We start from the raw sequence: 22,493 nt of genomic DNA, 5'->3' as shown, positions 1-22,493 counted from the left end.
GCATGTATGGCTGTAAACAAAAAATTACATATCTTCAAAACAAACGATAAAAACCGTTGAGTTTTCATGAAGCTGACGCATAATTCCTTTCAAGCTTGTTAACCTCACATTCTCTCCTATTTAACCTAACTATAATTTTGTTTACTAATGTAATATGTTGATGTAATGTCGACACTTTTGTCGAGCTAATATCAGTATACCTTATTCCATCAAGTGCAGAAAACAGTGCAGCTTGACTCTCGAGCATAGTCAAAAATATTTGAGTTCAGATCCTAATCGACAATGAACAGATGCTGACAGAAATAATATAAATGGCTTTCCAACATCGCCTCACCGACCGAAATAAATCAATTTTCCTCGGAGAAAACATAATCAGACAGTAATCTTTTTGTGTGTCGTTATCGGTAAAAACGCTTTGATCCGTAAATGCTGGGCCGGAGATCGGGGAAGGGGAGGGTGGGACGACAGTTCCCGATCGAGTTGGCCATAATGTGGCTTAAAGCAAATGAAATTAGAAGGTAACGAACTGATACATTAGATGCTACGTGGATGGTCTTTGAATTAGCCGTCTCTGATTTTGTCCGCTGCCCGCGCTGTCTTCCTCCCTCACTTCCGTATTCGGGCACGATAGGATTTGTGGCTCACAGATTTTCCGGTTAAATATCCGAATAAGGTTTTGTTTAGCTCTGAAATTAGCCGGACTAGAGGGTCACGTTGGTGATTTAACTTCTACTGTATAACAGTTTAGTATTTATATCAAAACAAATAACAAATAAAATTGATTGAAAAATGTATGGTATAAGTAATGATGACTGGACTTCAAATGAAAAAAACGAAAAAGTATAATATATAACCTTTTTTTTACTCTTTGTGATTTCACAATCTGCCCTATAGGCAATAAGTATTTCTTATGTCTATATTATATTTACATGGCATGCAGAAAATCACTTCATTAAGCGATATTCTGTATAAAATATTATCTTAATTAATTAGTCTTATTCTAAAGCTTATTCTAAAGTTTATATATGTCCAGTAATCAGATCAGGTGGTGTTAAACGTTTTAGTCTACGCACTTCACTATCACGTCGCATATTTAGCTGATTAGCGAGTACATTGGGATGCACTGACACTATTTCGAAGTACTTCACACAAACGCGTTGAATTACACTCGTTATAGGTCTTAGAAGAATATCGCGTTGTATCACTTTATTTGAAATATAGTACGGAGCATCAATAATGGCACGCAACACTTTACTTTGGAACTGCTGAATGATGGATATATTAGATTTGCTAGCGGTACCCCATGGTTGGATTCCATATGACCAAATAGGCTTGAGTATAGACTCATACAGCAACACCTTGTTATAATGATAACTTCGATTTGTGCCCAATGAGCCAATACATTTGATATAATTTTAGTCCAAGTTGTTTCCGTTTAGAGAGTATGTGCTTCTTCCAGGTTAGGCGTCGATCTAAGTGCATACCAAGATATTTAACTTGCTCTGCTTGGGGGAGTTGACGATGATTGATATTCACTGGTGGACATGTTCTTCTACGCAGGGTAAACGTTACATGGGTGGATTTTGTTTCATTGACTTTAATGCGCCATATCTTCAACCATAATTGTATTTGATCCAGGTGGGTTTGTAGGTTTATTGATGCTGTGACCGGATCTTCACGGGATGCCAAGATTGCTGTGTCGTCTGCGTATGTTGCCACAGTAGTTATTTTTGTGATGGGCAGATCGGCCGTATGCAGAAGATTCAGTACTGGACCTAGTACACTACCTTGCGGAACTCCTGAATATATGGGATTTAATTCAGTATGTCCATCGTCTTGATTTACAATAAAATGTCTATCAGTGAGATACTATTTTAGTAACTGATAGTCCGGATGAGGGAGAAGTTTCTTTAGTTTAACCTGCAAGCCCGTATGCCATACTTTGTCAAAAGCCTGCGATATATCTAGAAAAGCAGCCGAACAATATCTTTTGGCATTTAGGTCAGGGTTTATTTTATTTACAAGTCTGTGCACTTGTTCTATAGTCCCATGCTTATTGCGGAACCCAAACTGATGTTCTGGAATAATTTTTCTTTTTTCTATTATATAGTTTAGCTTCTTGATTTATTATTTTTCGAAAACTTTCGAGATTATCGGTAATAAATTTATAGGCCTGTTGGAGGTCACATCTTCCAGTATTTTTCCTGGTTTAAGTATCATTAGTATTTTAACTACTTTCCAGATGCTAGGGAAGTAATTAATTCGTAGCATAGCATTAAATATAAATGTTAATAGCTTCATACCCTTTTCTGATAGTTCTTTCAAAATTTTACCAGTAATTAAGTCATAACCAGGAGCTTTTTTAATATTAATTTCTCTCATTATTGTTTGTTTAACTTTTTTGACCGTTAATTTCTCGTGCGGTAAGTCCATTTGTAGCCTCAATTGGTGACAAATTTTCTAGGTATTCTTGAATGCATTGGTTTTGTTTAATATATTTTCACCTCGAACCTTTTCATTTAAAATGGTGGTTTCGATAACGTTTTTGATTAATTTTTTAATGACTAATCGCGTACCGTTGCGCAGCCTTGGCAGGTTCAAATTACGAAGCAAAATAATTGGAGATCCAACCTTCAATTGTAAGTTGTGCGTTGGCATGCCTGGCAAATCCAGTGAATTCAAAAACTCTGTTAGAAAATGTACAGCTTCAGTGCCATCGCAAACTGTATCAATAGATGATATTATATATATGATATGATGATTTATATAATACCAAGTGCCTTGGCAATAACTGTTGTACCTTCAGTATCAAAATGTCAACGTCCACATTTTTTGCCGCTAAAATTGCTCTTTCTGCAAGCCACTCGAGATTTATATAATTCGTCATTCGTACAGTGTACAAGAGTTACACTGAGATAGCAAGACTGTTTAACTACTACGCTTGACGCATAAACACTAATAATAGCCGAAACTGTAGAGGGAGTGAGAGAAGGCTTATTCTTTGAGAGAAATAGGCGACCATCTTCGTTGTCATCTCTACTCCGTGCTGTTTACATGGGTGCTGACACATGGAGGAGATAACTTATCAATTGATAATAATTGATTTTATCGAGCGGGATAAAAAATGATAAAATTATTAAAAGGACTATTAAAAAGCAGGAGTTGGTGATAGAATAGTGAAAACTTAGGGTTGTATATATATTTTAATGCCACATAATAAAAAAATTTATAAAAAGATTTTATCAAAAAAAAAATTGGCGTGGACACCCCTTATCACTTTTTTTTTGAAAAATAGATAGTAGCCGATTCTCAGATCTACTGAATAAATGCATAAAAAATCCATAAGAATCGGTCAAGCCGCTTCGGAGGAGCATGTGACATGAGAATTTTATATATAAGAAGATTAACAGGTGTATCAAGCTCGAAGGACCAATTTAATTTTAATATGCTATAATATAATTAGCATATAATAAAATATGGTTTCAACTGTTTATGGACTTGGCGAAATAGCGAAATAGGCCTGTAAGATCCTACTTGTTCTGTCGGTTTGTCAGGTTTTTGACGCATAATTATTCGAGCAACCTTAAGACATTCCGAAACATGCTTCAGTCTCAAACAGACATTGAATACATATATATAAACATGATTATTGCTTTTCTTGGTAGCTCTTTCAATAAACCAGATGAAATATCATCAATCCCAGGTCCTTTTTTAGGATTCAGGTTACCAATTTCTGTGGAGAGATAAGATTTACAGCTACATCGGGCTGAATAAACAATATTGATCTATGGTAGATTCTATACCATTTTTTTGGAACAGTTAAATAATCTTCGAATAATTCAGCCGTTTCATTGTTGCATCGAACCCATTCCGAAATCATTGAACGTTAAGAAAACTATTAACTCACAATGCTTTAAAAATTCTTTCAAATTTATTCATAATCATTATAATACAGTTTGCAACCATTCTTCACCATATATTATTAAAAATGATTTCCTATATTTTCTCGCCATTATATTTTAACGATATACACTGGTTCCGAAGTATAACAACGTAATAACAATAGTTATCAGTGGCTGTCGCTGGCTTTTGCGGGTAAATTAACGCCGGCATAAAGAGAACCGACCGACTAAAGAGCATAATAACGTTTGATATGTTGATTTGCATAGCGGCCCATTATCTTTGCACTGCGATATCTGAAGCCGGAGCGTTGTAAAGGCAAGAGATTTATGGAGATTATACTTGAGATACGCTCTACTATATATATGTTAAGTATCTATATAATATGGGCTTGCATAATAAAAACTGGAATTCTCTATTTACACAAATAATTTACGTTGTTTTAAATGTCATTTAATATAAAACATTAGCTTTTCCAAATTGTACTATTATTAGTATCTATAATACATACACGACAGCAGTGAATTCTCGTCATCAAGATGTAAGATGTATTACTTATTGCAATATATTTCTTGTCATTTTATAGAGACATAATAATGTCTGATGCGTCAGAACATGTAACCTAATCAGCCTACAAAAATCATCCAATTGCCAAATGTCTGAAAAATTCTTCAAAACTCTAGTGATAATAATTACAGGTTATAAATTGGCAAACGTTGTTTTGGCGTTTTGCTTATTTTTAAAAATTTCAAATAGCTGCTTATTATTCTGAACGAAAATGTCGAAGACAATAAATTATTAGTCAAAAAGAGTTCACGCATCTAGTCAACAACTTCGAACAAGAACGAGGTAATGGAAGCCCCTCTTACCAGCAAAATTCGTTAGAAAGGTAAGAATTGATACTATTAAATATTAAATTATACACTATACAATTTCGTGTAGTTTGATTCGCTTCAAACTTCTCACTTCCTGTTGGTTTTCTAGTTGCCTTATTACTTCCACGTTGATTAGATCAAGTTGGTGGTATCTTCCAATTAAACAGTACATTTTTTTTATCGTAAGACTGATCTACTCAGCGTTTAGTCTTACGTAATGTTTCTAATTTGACCTACCATCGAGATAGATACCAAATCTCTGATTCTACTTGAAGAATCAGGAATCCTTAAAAAGATACAATTAGTTTCTTGTCATTTCGCCGCAAAACAAAACTAATATAGACATATTTCGAACTATTAAGTTACATTTTTCATTCTCTAGTCCCTTTTTGGCTCTAGACAGAGCTTTATACCTATTACAATTAAATTATAACAAAGGGTGAATAATTTTGAATGAGCGTAAACAAACTGGGTAAAATATTTAAAGGAATAATGAAAACTATAGTATGAATTTTAGATCCTACTAATAAAAAGGCTGACAAAATGCATTCAACGCATTTAAATGAAATATAAATACGCTCTTTTATAATTATAATGCCCCATTATTGTAGATGTGCTATCAATTTATCAATCTTAATTTCGTTTTTGCAAAAGAGATCAAAATTTGTATTTACTGTATAGCGCGTATTCAGCATTTTAATTGTGGATCTATTTACTTTTCATTTAAATGGTAATTTCTATATCGTTTTAGGATGGTTAGGAACAAAATTTCTGGCTGCACAACTGCCAATTATAGCATGTCTATTATTGCTCTATCGGTTTCATAATATTATATTAATTATAATTCATTGTTTTATATATATATATATATATATATATATATATATATATATATATATATATATATATATATATATAATAGTTTTATTCATACTAAAAATAATAGCACCTTCTTGTTACCACTTGTTTGAATCGTACTGAACAAACACAAAAATGAAGGATGGAAAAAAGTTTTATAAGCTAGTGAAACTTTTTATGTAATAGAAAGTATGTGGTACCAACTGTTCTCCATAAATGACCTTTTAAAATGAAAAATAAAAAGAGAAGTTCTTAAAATGTATGCAAATACTTAATACTTTCTTTTATTACTTCTAGTTTTCACTATATATATTCATATATTATTTATGAAGAAATATTAAAAAGTAAATACTCAAATATAGTGATAAATCGTCAAATTATTTAATAGTCATTTAATTTAATTATATTGTCGTTTAAATAAATATTTATTCCATGTTATTCAAGATTGACTATACTTTATATTTAGAAACTATATTTCATTGTATTTGGAATATAAACCTAATCAATCAATAACTTTTTTTAATACTCCTATATGTCACATGTGTATATGATATAAATTTCTCGTGATCGTTAATATCCAACACATACCCTGCGCCAGACTTGATAATTCAGTAAATTTATAACCGATTTATCATCTTTGTCGATTTTCGTATTGTTTGTTCACCAATATATACTTAAATAGTTTTTATGATGTTTCTATATACTATTTTAGTGTATTTTTAACCTCATAAATACATTGAGTAATCAGTTTCGTTCTAATTATATGAACTATAAAGTAAAATCACAATATAAAGCTTCTGTATTTACCATTTGAGCAAAACAGTACATTTTGTATATGTACACAGCGAGTAACACAAAACTATTTTGAGTGTAGTGTGTAGGCACTCCTTTTCAATTTATAAATCAGCGAATAATTTATTAGAATGTAATTTAGTCGTTCATCAATGAATAAAGTTTTTTTAATTTATTATACTTAAAAAGTCTTTTAGTCAAGTCACACCAAAAATACAATATTTTTGATAATATAATCTGTATTAGAAGAGTAACAGAACTACTTTTTCCGAACAGAATTACTATTTTTACTGGAAGAAAAAAGATTCACCGACATACAAAATGAAGCTAGGAAGATTAAAGGATTTTTTAGTTGATTTCCACATGATTTTTTTTATTATAAATCAGTTTATCTTCAACCAACACCATTTGATTAGTCTTCATTTTGAATATTTCATTATTTATATGAAAATAATACATTTAGTGGTATCGTAGATTTTATTTCCAATAAATAAACTCAGTTTTCATATATCCGGTTCCATAATAATCAACTATTCTCATGTCAAAGCATCGCATTATTCTTCAATTTATTTTTGAGTTTATGAATAATATACCATATTGTTGAGTTTGAGTATTGTAAGTTTTACTGTTGTAATTTAACCAAAAGTTAAGTGTTACTGATAATTAAATGTTCTTGCAAATTGTATGCCATTGAATATGTTATATTTAACTTTAAATGATAATTTTAACACAGTTAATCAAGGAAGTCCTTTAATGAAGCTGAATCGAAAAATAAGTAAATTATTATCACTAATCATATATTCTGTCACATATTACTGCAACCAATCCTTTATCTATCTATATATCATCAGTCCTTTATCCGCTGCAGATTTGGGGCTACATTTATGGATAATATTATAAAGCTACAAATAGCTATTCCTGCAATATAATGCTGGACATAAAATGGCGTTGATGCGTTGACATGAATAAAAATAAATCACTACATATTGATTTCCCCAACAAAAGAATCAAGCAAAAGCCAGTATACACAAATTTACAAGTAGTTCCGTATGGAAATAATGTCAAATATCTCGGCATGGCCCTTGTTATTGAGACCAAATGAAAGCCATATGTTATGAAAAAATGTTAAGAAGCCAAGCTGAAGTACAAAAAAGTGTATTGGTTATTGGATAGATATTCAGCCCTGTTGGTATATAATAAGCATTTGCCTTACCAACAAATCTTACAAATAGTAGAATTAGATAGGGAAAAAAGGAAATAATAGATATAAATATAGATAGAGAAGGAAATAAAAGATAGAAAATGGATAGGCAAGTTTACAGATAAAAAACAGCATTATATTGAAGGAAAAACCATACGAGAAACTTGCATAACTAAATGTGAAAGAATTATGGCTGATTCGTTCAGATTTCATATTTTGATATTATTCTGTTGACTATACTCATGTCATTTCTTATTAGTTAATAAATTTAATGTAATGAAATATATTAAATTTATTTAACCAAACAAAACGTCAGTGTCCAACGGGAATACTATATACCGAACAAATTTACTTTTCATTCCACGCGTTACCTGAAAACAAACGATAAATAAAATTCCAGTTCCCACTTCATTAAGTTTGTTTAAAACGGAATTTTCAGCTGCGATCTTGAAAATATCGCCGGTAACCTGATGTTTGAAGGCGTTTTAATATATGCACAATATTATAGAGGAGACTATTGCCAAAGGCGACCTATTGTTTGCTTTAATTTCAAGCCAGGCGTGCTCGGGATCAAATCAATTATAAAACCGGCGGCGTGTGCTTTTTTAATTAGAGATACGTCGGTTTTTGAAATTTGTCAATGTAATTCCGAAACCATTCAATCGAAGTTAATTCGAGCGAACAAATTGGATGGGGGTGGGTTTGTGTGTGTGTGTGTGTGGATTATATCGGAAGGTAGATGAGCCGTGGCAAGTTATAAAAGGTAATTTATATGGCAGCGGCCAGGCAGTTCTAATTTTAATTTCATTTGATTTGATCGAGTTCGTAATAACTTAAATTAGTATTTTTTAATTAATTACATCTTAAATTCGATATGCTTAGTACAATCTTAATTAACAAATTAATTTATTACTACTGTTCTGTAGTACTTGCAATAATATACAAGCAAGGCGTGTAGAGGATTAATACATCAGTATGTATTTCCCAAATTAGAATAACACTAATCTACTTAAGCTAAAGTTAAAACTACACTTATACACTAAACTAGTTCGTATGGTTTGTGTGTCCAGTAGCACTATTGCTTCCACGTTTTTGTGATTTAGCAACCTTGTTTCATGTTTTAGAATGAAATCTTGGATCACTTTGTGTATACATTTGATTCCAAGGTCATGGTGCAGTTCTTCGTTGGTTATGTGACGATAAGCATTAGTAATTAATCGTAGAACATTGTTTTGGGTACACTAGATTACCAGTTGGTTTGATGTTTCAGTGCAACCCCGTATTTGCACCCCGTCGGTGCAAATAGGATTTATGATTGACTGATAAACCAATCTCTTTGATTTTAGATCAAGTTGAGGGTATCTTCCGAGTAACCAGTACAGTTGCTTGACTCTGAGCCTAATTTGCTCTGGTTTTTGTCTCACATTATGTTTCCAGTTTAACCTACCATCCAGTATGTAGCTGATTTTGCTTGAGGAATTGGGCAACAGTTGACTGCTACTTGTACTTTTTCTATAGCCCTAGACAAAGATACATCTTTTGCCTTTATAACTGAGTCGTCGCCAAATGTCCCAAGTACTGTTGCTTTTGTTGTTGGAATATCACCAGTATAGAGTAGATATAGAAATGGTTCTAGAACACTACCTTGTGGAACTCCAGCCGAAAGAGGTTTAAGTGTTGAGAATGCCCCTTCATACGAGACTCTAAAATGTCTTTCGAAAAAATATGATCCCTGCAGTCGACAGTAATTCCGCGATAGCGATTTGCTCATTTTGTAGATTAATCCCAAATGCCATACTCGGTCAAAAGCTGGCGAGACATCCAAGAATATTGCAGGACAGTATTTCTTTTCTTCGAATGCCTTTTCAACAACCGCTGTTACTCTGTGCACTTGGCCGATTGGCGAATGGTGATTTCGAAATGCAAACTGAAAATCTGGTATGTCTATAAATGGTTTAAGGCGTTTTAACAGCAATTTCTCAAATAATTTTGATATGTAACAGCGAAATAGCCCTTTAAGATACAACTTGGTCTACCGGCTTATCAGATTAAATTAATATTTGAATTCCTAAACTAATTTTTCTGTTTCATCTAATGCATGACCAACAGTAATCACTCATCATGCCTTCGTCCCAAAAACATTGTTCAATATTTTAATTAATTTATTCTATTATTATAAAAGATCCTATAGCTACGAAATAAAATATCTTTAATGATTGTTGAAGTTTAAAGCTAGAACGAATCAGACGATATTAAGGTAGAGCATTTTCACAAGAGCCGGAAAATTGCGAAGATTATCCTGCCAGAACCCATTATATCGACAAGATCGATATTTGCGCCAGCCATCGGAGAGTTTTAATGCGTCTGTACGTGCTATTTATCGCTTAAATGTGTTTGATTTAAGGCAAGAAAACCAATAAAAACAGTTTACTTTAAAGAAAAACACATCACGGGTAGAACATTCCCGCAGACAATTAAACTGCTGAGAAAATATATTGGCGTGTTCGAAATTGCTCTATATTTAACGGTCCATCTTCCTGCCGGGTTCATTAAATGCATTTTTCAGTTAAAATAGATTTAAAATTCGCGAGGAAATTGAAAAATAACCACTGGTGCTGGAGTAATGGCCGGCCATTTGGCTGGAAATAAGTAACAATGTGAAAGAAACTTGGTAGTTTGAATTCCAAAAGGTTGTTAAGTTAATTAACTTTCTCATTGGAAATTATGATTGCATCGATATGAATAAAGTCCTCAAAAGTGTTACATATATCCACGACAAAACTTTTGCACAGAACCCATTTTTTATAACAGTTCTTAATAATAATAAATTTTTGGCCTTTACATTTTAATATTATAAATGGTTAGTCATGGTAAATTCTTATTGGGAATTAAGGTTGCATGAATATGAATAAAATACTTTAAAATGTTATATATACCCACGACAAAACTTTAGCCCAGAACCCATTTTTCATAACAATTCTTAATAATATTACACTTTTGGCCTTTACATTTTAATATTATAAACGGTTAGTCATGGTATATTCTTATTGGGAACTAAGATTGCATGAATATGAATAAAATTCTTTAAAATGTTACATATACTCTCAACAAAAATTTTCACAGAACCCATTTTTCATAACAGTTCTTAATAATAATAAGTTTTTGGCCTTTACATTTTAGTATTATAAATGGTTAGTCATGGTAGATTCTTATTGGGAATTAAGGTTGCATGAATATGAATAAAATACTTTAAAATATTACATATACCAACGACAAAACTTTAGCCCAGAACCCATTTTTTATAACAATTCTTAATAATATTACACTTTTCGCATTTACATTTTAATATTATAAACGGTTAGTCATGGTATATTCTTATTGGGAACTAAGATTGCATGAATATGAATAAAATTCTTTAAAATGTTACATATACTCTCGACAAAAATTTTCACAGAACCCATTTTTCATAACAGTTCTTAATAATAATAAGTTTTTGGCCTTTACATTTTAGTATTATAAATGGTTAGTCATGGTAGATTCTTATTGGGAATTAAGGTTGCATGAATATGAATAAAATACTTTAAAATATTACATATACCAACGACAAAACTTTAACCCAGAACCCATTTTTTATAACAATTCTTAATAATATTACACTTTTCGCATTTACATTTTAATATTATAAACGGTTAGTCATGGTATATTCTTATTGGGAACTAAGATTGCATGAATATGAATAAAATTCTTTAAAATGTTACATATACCCGCGACAAAACTTTAGCCCAGAACCCATTTTTCATAACAATTCTTAATAATATTACATTTTTGGCCTTTACATTTTAATATTATAAACGGTTAGCCATGGTATATTCTTACTGGAAATTAAGATTGCCTGAATATGAATAAAATGCTTACATATACCGGCGACAAAACTTTAGCACAGAACCCAGTTTTCATAATATTTCTTAATAATATTTAATTTTTGGCTTTCATTATTTTTTACGATTATAAATGGTTAGTCATGGTATATTATTGGGAATTATGGTTCCATAAATATGAATAAAATGCTGTAAAATGCTATATATACCCACGACAAAACTTTAGCACACTACCCATATTTCATTTTAATTCTAAATAAAAATAAATATTTGATATTTAGATCCTACGAATATAGACAGTTAGTCATGGTATTCATATAAACATTACAAAGAGACAGCTGTTGTTTACTTATATGTTCTGCGTTAAAATGTAACTAGACAAAACTCGTAGCACAGTTAGACAAAAAGATTTTCATCATTATTTGTCATCGTTTCATATAAGTTTTCAACATAACCTGAATTAACTCTTTTCTCTCAAATTGTTTGGCGTTTTTGAGTTGTTCAAAATTGTTATATTATTAAGTATTTAAGTACACTGCACGTGCATGCTATTTGAATCAAGGTGAGACGCTTGACCACTTTAGACCTTGAATATGATATTTTGAAAAATACTCTTTAACCAGTTTCGCATTATGAACAGCAGCATAATTCTGACCAACAATTTGTATTCCTCATTAGGCTACCCGTTTGTTGATCAATTTCACAAAGTTATATTCGATTTTTTCCAAATATGGGAAAATCTAAAGCAGCCCATCACATATTATTTCCTCCAGGCAACTGTCTACGGCCTAAAATAATCTGTAGTTCTCTTAAATCATGATAGTAATACTGGTATCCATCAAGACCATCCAATGTGATTTCCTTAAGATTTCGTTTCTTCTATCTAGCGTTAGATGAACGTTGAGTATTTCTTACATTTGCTTCATTGTTAATTCATTCAGAAGCCATAAATGTCCAAAATGGTCAAAACTGTTTTTTATCTGTTTATAGATGTTTAGTTCTGTTGTTATGTTTAAATATGACCGAGCAGTGCTCACAATCATCAATATATTCTTGTTTTTGGTCAACAGTAAGCAAACGCGGCACTCACTTTGAACAGAGGTTTCTCATAGTTTAATGCTCATTCAACAATAAACCATCATGTTCTTTTGATACCTTTACGATGTTAGTTCACTCACGCAACTTCACTGTTCAATCATTCAGAACGATTTTCTAGATTTTTTAAATGTTTTCTGGTGTTACCACCTCATTTGGACGTCCACTGCGTTCTGCAACATCGGTGTCTCTTTGCTTGAACGGTATTTTTCCGAAGAAGCAATGTAAACTTAAAACACGAAATTGTTTTTGATGCATTGTCTTGAACATAACAAAAGTAGTGTCACTCCTAGCACAATAATATCATGAAATTTCAACAGCTTTCTTTTGAAGGTTAGTACTAATTGAAAAAGCTTTTCAGTCCGTGTATTATACACAAAACTGTCGAAAGAATAATTCCATACATAAAAAATTAGTAATTATTTTACCCTTAATACCTTCTAATATTGAACTACTATATTAATATTAATTTTTCTTTACAGATTTATCAAGCTCGTACATTAGCCAAAGGCAAGAACGTCTATTTCAACGTAGTAACTCACGGAAACAATCGAACAATGACCATCGAGGGAGGCGGTGTGAACGCTACGGTAATCCAGCCCGACCTTGCGGCCAAAAATGGAATTATTCACATCATCGATAAAGTTTTGGGAGTCCCCTACACCACCGTTCTGGACAAACTGCGCACTGATCCCATGTTAAGGTATGATAATCTCAAGATTAGTGTTTTAATAGGGTTCCAAAATAGGACCTGAAACGTTATTAATTTATTCGTAAATACACAGTTCATATTATAAATTGACTACCCAAAACAACACAATATTATCGTTTGAAATACATTATGTAAAATTGTTTTTAAGATTTTATTTAATAAGGCAATATAAACCAATTAACATCTTAAATAAATAAAAACAGAGATAAAAATAAATGGTATAATTCATTCATATATTCAATAAATGGCAAAATGAATAAAGCAAATAAGCATGCGAGATCTTCATGTCGTCGTGGTCGGGTGATAATTCTGCAAACATAATAAAAACCTACCTGATTAAACAACTTTCAATAACAAGGATTAAATTAAAATATACTTGTAATATAACAAGGCTCGGTCCTTATTTCGATAGATATTTCTAATGTCAGGTAATATTGAAATATAACAGTACTGACAGTTAAAATACTGGCATCTATAATAGCATCTATAACAATAGCAGTAACCGATAGCAATCATAAACTGTATTAGGATGAAATATGACATGTGCGCACAGTACAAAGGAAAAGTAACGCACAACGTATGTCCTTACACTAACAATAATGGACGTGCAATGAGACCAAAGGAGGCAACACGCAAAATCCTACCACTAAGGTTAGTAGGCCTTGCTAGGAGTAAGCTAAAAACTCAAATAAATAAATAAGCAATACTCTGTTGCTATTGTGCACTCACTTGTTCAGCTCAAGTAGCAAGATGAACGTGCAATACGTACAAGCGAAAAACCAAAGGCTACATGCTAGATGCGCTGCCACCAAGAGCCAGCACTAACCATCTTCGGTGATAACTACACATCAGTAACTTTGGCGTAATTTTCTGGCTTATAAAATAGTTATATTTTATGTTTACAGTTGCAACCATAAAACTATTATCTGTGATTAACCATCATTTAAGAATAATGGGGAATGACGATTCGTAATTCGGTAAATAAATAAATAAGTAGAAGAGAATGAATAGAGAATAATAAATATAAAATAACAAATGGAATATAATAAATGAAAACTAACTTTTTATAACAATAAATGCGAACTATATTGGTTCCCGTCTGAACCACTCTTTTCCTCCGTTTCGTTAAAAGAAAAACGACACCAGAGAGTGAGTGTTAAAATCCTGAAGCAGCACAATTACCAATGAAAAAAACTCAAATTAAACTTCATTTCTGATGAATTCTTGGGCTATTTAAATGGTTCGCGCAAAGAAAAAAAAAACGGGTAGCTTCCGTTTACCATCAATTGATCAATTTACGACCTGAAGCAGAGTTCGGCTTTCCATTAGCTTAATAGAGAATATATAGAAAATAATAAATGGAATATAATACATTGAATATAATAAATGAAAACTAATAGATAGGAAATAATAAATGGATATTTAATAAATAATAAATGAGAATTAAGAAGAGAAAACTGGAATACCCCGCGAGCAAAGTCACCATTTGATAAAACTCAGCTTGGGCGGCACAAAACACATTAAAATAAATGGGGACGTGTTAAGATATCACACCTAGCAAAGACAAACCCCGAAAAAAACATCAACAATCTTGCCATTCATGGTACTTGGTAAGTATTTGCAAAGATGAGAAATTCTAGAATTGGAAAAAAGCGGAAATCCCGCCTAGTTCCTTCATATTATCGTCCAACCAACCAACCAAAATATAAACGGCCCAAAATTGAAAGGTCTAAAATATCGAACTACCAGATGCAATTCAAAATATCATAGATATTTGGAACTATTTATAATTTCCTTAATGGTACATGTCCTTGTCTATGTTTTAGAAAAATATATCGAGAAAATATAAACAAATAAAACTCGCTATTAGACTAGTACAGTTTTATAAAACTTTAATTATTTCTATACTCTTCAACAGTCCTAATTAACACCCACTATATTTTTATATAGAGCCCTATTGAGCTTTTAACTATTTATTAGTAAAACTACCATTTAGCTATTTCCTTTTAGCACTTCAAGCCTTTTTATAACAATAAACGCGTACTATATTGGTTCCCGTCTGAAGCACTCTTTTCCTCCGTTCCGTTAAAAGAAAAACGACACCAGAGAATGAGTTTTTTAAAAATCTCGAAGCAGCACAATTACCGATGAAAAAAACTTAAATTAAACTTCATTTCTGATGAATTCTTGGGCTATTTAAATGGTTCGCGCAAAGAAGAAAAAAAAAACGGGTAGCTTCCGTTTACCATTAATTGATCAATTTACGGGCTGAAGCAGAGTTCGGCTTTCCATTAGCGAGGAATTCCGCATTGAGCTTGCACCAGACAGCGGAATGGAATTTGTGCAACGGACCGGCCTGAAAAATAAATAAATATTTCTGGATTTATACGGTGGTGTTTATTGAATGACTCGTCGAACCACAGTGAAGTTTTCTATTCTTATTATAGCAGACGAGAATTTAGGAGTAATATTGATAATTTAGAAGCTTCACACACGCGAAAAACTAATCAACTTTTTGAATATTTTAGTGCAAGGTTGGAGAAAACTATTTTTGTTGTTTCCTAATCCATAACCGAATTGGTGATTGGAGATTATGTTGTTTTACGTGCTCTTTCATTTTGTTTAGAATGATTTTTTCCATTATTTTACCAACCACTGGTGAGAGGCTTATAGATCTATACGAGGTCCTATCCTGTGGTGGGTTATCTCGTTTGGGCATCATCACGACTTGGGCAAATTTTCTATTGTACTGGGTAATGTTTGAGCTGAAAGCAGGCAGCCCTTGTGTGATTGATTTTTCAAAAGAATTACATGGATAAGATCATAGCTTAGTGCTTTCGTGAGAGTTGTTATTTCTCTCAAAACCTGTTTATAATGCATGCTCTTCAACGGTAGATATATTTGCAAAAGGTCAAAACCTTCAAATTTCTCGCATTCTGAGTAAAAATCTCTTCTTGAGTAGTAGAAATCAATGAATCGAATGAAATAAATATTTTTGGATTTATACGGTGGTGTTTATTGAATGACTCGTCCAACCACAGTGAATGTTTCTATTCTTGTTATATTAGACGAAATTTTAGGAGTAATATGGAGAATTTAGAAGTTTCACACACGTGAAAAATTAATCAACGTTTTGAGCATTCAAGTATAAGGTTTGAGAAAACTATTTTTTTTGTTTCCTAATCCATAACCCAATTGGTGACTAGAGATTATGTTGTTTTACGTGCTGTTTCATTTTCCATTATTTTACCAACCACTGGTAAGAGACTTATAGATCTATACGAGGTCCTATCCTGTGGTGGGTTATCTCGTTTGGGCATCATCACGACTTGGGCAAATTTTCTATTGTACTGGGTAATGTTTGAGCTGAAAGCAGGCAGCCCTTGTGTGATAGATTTTTCAAAAGATTTACGTGGATAAGATCATAGCTTGGTGCCTTTCCTTCCTTGAGAGTTATTATTTTTCTCAAAACCTCTTTAGATTCATAATACTTGGTCTTTAACCGTAAATATAGTTGCAAAAGGTGTTCTTTGAAGTCGGACACCGCATTTATTAAGTATTATACGAAAACTTGGAATACAATTTAAAATATTTTACACTTTAAAATCGTCACAAATTTTTAGGAATTAGGAACTTTTGATTATTCGCATCTTGAGTAAGACGTATGTATATGATCATAATCCTGAATGAAATTAAGCGGTTAATGTTTATTGTAAATGAAGCATTTTGAGTGTGACGCTAGTTAGTGTCCAGAAATCGACCTAACAACAGTTTAAAAAATTATTTTCATCACAAATTACCTCCAGACTGCAAAACAGATTAACAACGTTTTTAAAACTTTGTAATCTAACTAAATGAAAAAATTAATCAGAAAAGACTTGAGTTTAAAAAGAGAAAAAAAATTTTACTTAAAAAAATCTGAAAATGAATAAATCAGTGAGTACAAATTGTTACATCATTTACTTCCTTCTTATTCTCCGTTAAAAGTCAATTTCGATAATGTTCTTGTTCCTTATTAAAGTTACCTTTCAAGTAAAGAAAAATTCAGAAAAGTAAGTAAGACAAAGAGGTTTAGATAAGGTATTAAGAGATATTGTATAAAGAACTGTAGTTTAAGATATGAAACCAGCTAAATTATATGAATAGCTTAGTATATCCAGGTAATCGATAACAATACAGCTAAAAATAATTCAAAAATAATCTCAAGGATGACAAAACACAATAAACAATACCAAAAAGACGCGATAGGCGTCGAAAACAACCAAGAAAATCAATTTTCGGCTTCCGGTCTAATCTATCGGGCCTCATCAACGGCACGTCTTTTTAATGGTATATCGCTCACCTTTTGTTTACCTTTTAACGGTACAATTAATTAACTGATGCCGTCAGAATTTAAAATTGGAATAAATTATATTTTTTCGAAATTCTACATCATATTTTTAAACTTATTTTCCTGTAGCGGTTTACATTTAATAATAAATAATGGAAAGTATAAATATAAATATGAAAATACATGTTCAAATGTATATAAGTATGATCAACAAATACTAGGATTTGATAAGATAAAGTTATTTTTTACTTTTCGTCCTGTCCATCTTTATTACTTACCTGACACTTCTGAGGTATTTTATATCTCTTTGACAATAAATAGGTCTCGCAACCGAACATTAGGATTGGCCTAGAAGTTGCTTTATATACTTACATTTCAATTTTACTTAATTTACTTATTTTATTAATGAACTTGACAGCACAAATTCATGATTTTCACAATTTTGGTACTAATTTTCATCTTATAACTTCAAATATCTTCAATTTCTATACCCATATACTTAAACGCATTTACTTGTTATATGATATTATTATTTGGGCCCTCAATTTGGATATTTATATATATATATAAACTGTCCTAAGCTGTCCCAACCATTCATAATAAATTTGCGTCGCAACATACTTCCCGCCTTGAACCATTAGGTTCAAAATAATAACAATACTATTCCCAATCTTAACTACACAGTTTTTCCCAAACTTATATGAATAATTACGTCGTATCAGGGTATCCTATCACCAATACTTTCATTTTGCTTTTATTCATTATCATTCCATATTGCCTTAGTACACGCTATATACTTAAGATATTTTCTAGGTATTCTGATCTAATTATAAACGATTTTGTATAATTTGCTCGTATATTTTCATGGATTTGCACTATAGAGTAACCCCTCTATAATTATTACAGTCACATTTCTATCACTATTTTAAAGTATCGGGCGAATTTACCTGAATGATATTCGCTATAAGAGACAGGCTCTATGAACCGATAACTATTAATAATATGTTCTCCCGCACCATTGGTTCTTAACGAGTTTTTCTTCAATTATTAGACTCAAAACCGCCATATTAGTCTAACTTAGCTATGTTGAACTTCTGGACTATTCGCTAAGCCCAAGAAACCGTTTCTAGAACATAATTTTTAATGAAAAGAGAAGAGAATGGCCACTCCGAAAGTATAAATCATCAGTTGTTCCGGAGAAAAAGTTGGCATAAATGCATCATATTCAAAATAATCTTTTTTTATAACATATATTTCGAATCACATGTTTTAATCACAATAGTATATACAGAAATACAAGTACATAAATGAATATATGATATATGGATACAAAAAAATTACAAAATATCCGAAAATAAAAGTGTAGAAATAAATGGTAAGAATTAAAAATATATGGGTACAAAATGTTATTAGAGTACTGACAATTACAACATATTTCAGGAAGAAAAATAAAAAAGATAACAATAAACAAGAAGGATATAGAAAATGCATTAGTCGATTCAAACTATGTGGTTATAAGCACTCTTTTAACTTGCGACATCAATTATTACTGCACTTGATAATCTATACTTCATCGGGATATATAATAATCAAGTTTCACACCAAACTCCTCGCATTCTGAAAAAAAAAACACTTCTTGAGTAGTAGAAAATAATAAATCGACTTACAGTGGCCGAAAGAAACCAAGTAAATGAATATATTTATTGAATCATCGAATATATATTCTTAGAAAAGTCTAAATCCACCTTGAAAGAGTGTTGATTCGAGGTAATGATAACAAAATTATATGATATATTAAACTCTCGTATTTCTCCAATGATCCACAATCAAGTGATATACTTATAGAAATATGGAGAATATACAGAGAACCATATTCATTAAACTACCCATAAAATAATTTCACAAATAATCGTCAATATCCCTCAAAATTAAAAAAAATACATTTTTACATCATTTGTTTGAAACAATCAGTTGTTTAACAAACGAAATAATGCTAGTAAACAAAAAAAGGCCTTTAACATTGTTCGCTACTATTGAATCTCCATTTTGATAGCGATTAGTACATCGAAAAAAAAAGGAAAACTGACAATTTCCATTTTGCAGTGTACTCGTTGGGCTTTTCCTGCACGTTGAATGATTAATGCACAAACAGCGACGACACGTATTCATTAGACTGTCAACAAGATGCAACATTGCGTCAGTAACGACACAATGCATTGTTTGGAACTACTGTTTTCTATATAGTAACTGATGTTAACAAACACAGAAAAGCTTTTGCGTTCGAGGAGTTACATTAATTGCGATGATATTTAATAATTAATAGAACAGATTTACGTATCACTAAACGTAAATAAATAATCATAAGTATCTCAAGAGAAATAAATAATTTTGGGTATAAAATATATTAGGCCTATAACTTATTTTTTAATATATAATAATATATAAATTAGTATATACTGTACTGGTGATAGCCGCTACTTTTCGAGGCAATATAGGCAGCAGGCTATATTTCCAGAGATTTCTCAATGCGATTTTTGTTTATTTTCGTCTTTGATGACTTGACCAAAAAGTATCTCGATTCCAAGTAGGTCGGAAAGATTAATACGGTACCTGCTTCTAAAGATCAGAGGTCTTATTATCATATAATTTATTCTCGAACAACTATTGGAACAATTTATTCTCGTTTCATAGATTACTCTTTCATTTTTTTTTCATTAATTTTATGATGAAAATGTTGACTGAATATTCTTTTAAGCAATTCAATTTACGACTTCCTCAAACAAAAGAAACTGTATCAAGAGGAATAATGTTCTGGACCATCAATCACCATCTTATACATCTGCATTACTAGTTTTACGTGTAGGTTAATTATTCCACTGATTTATATCGCAAAGCAAACTGAAATTCTTAATATCATTATCGGTGGTAAATGTAAAAATAGTTGTTTAAAACATATCAACAAACAAATGTGTAATTAGAAGACTATAAAACATGAGTTTAAACAGAGTTAAAAAAATAATAATTCTTTTAACACCATCTTCATTTATTCATATCACTACATAGTATAAAACAAAGTCGCCTTTTCTGTCCCTATATCCCCTATGTGCGCTTAAATCTTTAAAACTACGCAACGGATTTTGATGCGGTTTTTTTCAATAGATAGAGTGATTCAAGAGGAAGGTTTATATGTATAATACATGCCTAATATACTAAGGCAACATTGCTAATTTTAGAGGTTTCTAACGTGATGTCGTAAATTAACCTATTTTTTTAGGCTTATTTAGCAATTAGCAAAAACGCTGCCTAACCCTACGAGTTAGATCAAATTAATGTACTACAGTATTGTACACCTTAAAAAGGTCTACAAAAAAGTCCGCGATGGTATATGTTTATCTTTTAGGGATAACCCACATTAACCATTTTTATTGTTTACTTTTTACGTGAGAAAATGGCTTATTTACGAAGCTATTTTAAGCAATACGGCATTAATCCTTATCGAATTAAGTACCTTAAATACAGTGTGCAATTAACATAGATCAGTATGGTTCCTTACAGCATGTAAGTTAAACAAATATTTTCGGAGATATTACAAATTTAAAATTTGCGTTTAAAAATGTGTAATGTAATAAAAATTGTATGAATTTAGATATTCCAAAGATAGCAGGAAATCTTCATAGTAAATATAGGGGATGAGGAATTGTTTTACTCCAAATTTAATGCGTGCAAGCCAAGGGCAGTAATGAATGAACCAAAAATACTGGATCGATTTTAATCATGTTTTCATTGAGTGACATAGGCATATATATTTTATGCCCGTGCAAAGTCGGAGCGGGCCGCTATGTTTTTATATACAACGTTCATATTTTTTCTGTAGTGTATTTAATTTAGTATCAGCATTGCACCCGTGCGAAGCCGGGGCGGGTCGCTAGTTTACTATATTAGTTTTCTTCATTAGTATTTTATTAAAATGTTAGCCGAAGGGGATTATCTGCTTCTAAACCAATAAGCTGCTGTTGTTGTCGCAGGACATTTCATATATTCATCCTTCTCTAAGTTTTGTCATTGGTGACGATCCATCGCAATTTTACTGCTCTCATATACTATTAGCCTCCTATTTTCCATATCGCCACAGAGGTTTGGAATAAATTTAGTCCTCTTTTAATCGGCAAATATATCCAGGACACATCTGTAATTAGATATACGTAGGCAATTGTTGACTCGGCATTCCTGAAACCAAACTGGTGAGCTTTCTTTCAGCTTTCCTTGCTCGATAATAGATTTCAGACGTTTCACAATCAATTTCTCAAAAAGAACAACTCATAATAGGCAATAACGAAATAGGAATGATATTTATTAATTTAATTAAGAACTTTTAAGAATCTCTCCCGCAATATTATCATTGCTTGGTGCATTTTTCAAATTAAAATGGTGCTTAATGTCTTCGGACACTTCTCTAGGAATAACCATTGCAATCCCCTCAGAACAGTTATTGAAATTGAGGCAAGGTAGGTCCTTAGATTGGGTAGAACTCTTCTTCCAGGTGTTCTGCAAATATATTTGCCTCCTCAAAATTATTGACCTCACCTCCTGTCAGGCTTCCTAATAGGAGGCACTTAAACTATGAGATGTTGAAGATATTTAGTAGCTTTCCACATTGAATACCCGACATTACTATTCCCAGAGAGTTTCGAAAGGAATACAGCGGTTGATGCGTGTTTGATTTTTTTAATTTCCTTTGTTAATTGCTGTGTGGCTTTGTTAAGCTCGGTTTTATCAGATGGGCTTCTGAATTGATACCATCTTTTTCTAAGTTTACATTTTTCGGCTATTAGACCTCTAATTACATTTAAGC

At 31.7% G+C, this 22,493-nt stretch overlaps 1 protein-coding gene across 4 annotated transcripts in view; it reads left to right on the top strand.

Moving 5' to 3' along the window:
- Positions 1 to 22,493, top strand: part of Fas1 (fasciclin 1 Fas1 domain-containing) — a 559,086-nt gene that overhangs the window by 523,193 nt on the left and 13,400 nt on the right. For all 4 annotated transcript variants that reach the window (XM_076396810.1, XM_076396808.1, XM_076396812.1 and 1 more), the window contains one exon: positions 13,082 to 13,302. In XM_076396810.1, the coding sequence (XP_076252925.1) occupies positions 13,082 to 13,302 (221 nt within the window). The remainder of the gene's footprint in view (positions 1 to 13,081; positions 13,303 to 22,493) is intronic.

This window comes from Rhynchophorus ferrugineus, unplaced genomic scaffold (genome assembly GCF_030347505.1).
Source record: "Rhynchophorus ferrugineus isolate W39M unplaced genomic scaffold, kcgeb_rfMv2 rfM2, whole genome shotgun sequence".
Classification (NCBI taxonomy): domain Eukaryota; kingdom Metazoa; phylum Arthropoda; class Insecta; order Coleoptera; family Curculionidae; genus Rhynchophorus; species Rhynchophorus ferrugineus.
Note: the sequence above shows the minus strand (reverse complement) of the source record. Positions and strands in the feature narration are given on the sequence as shown.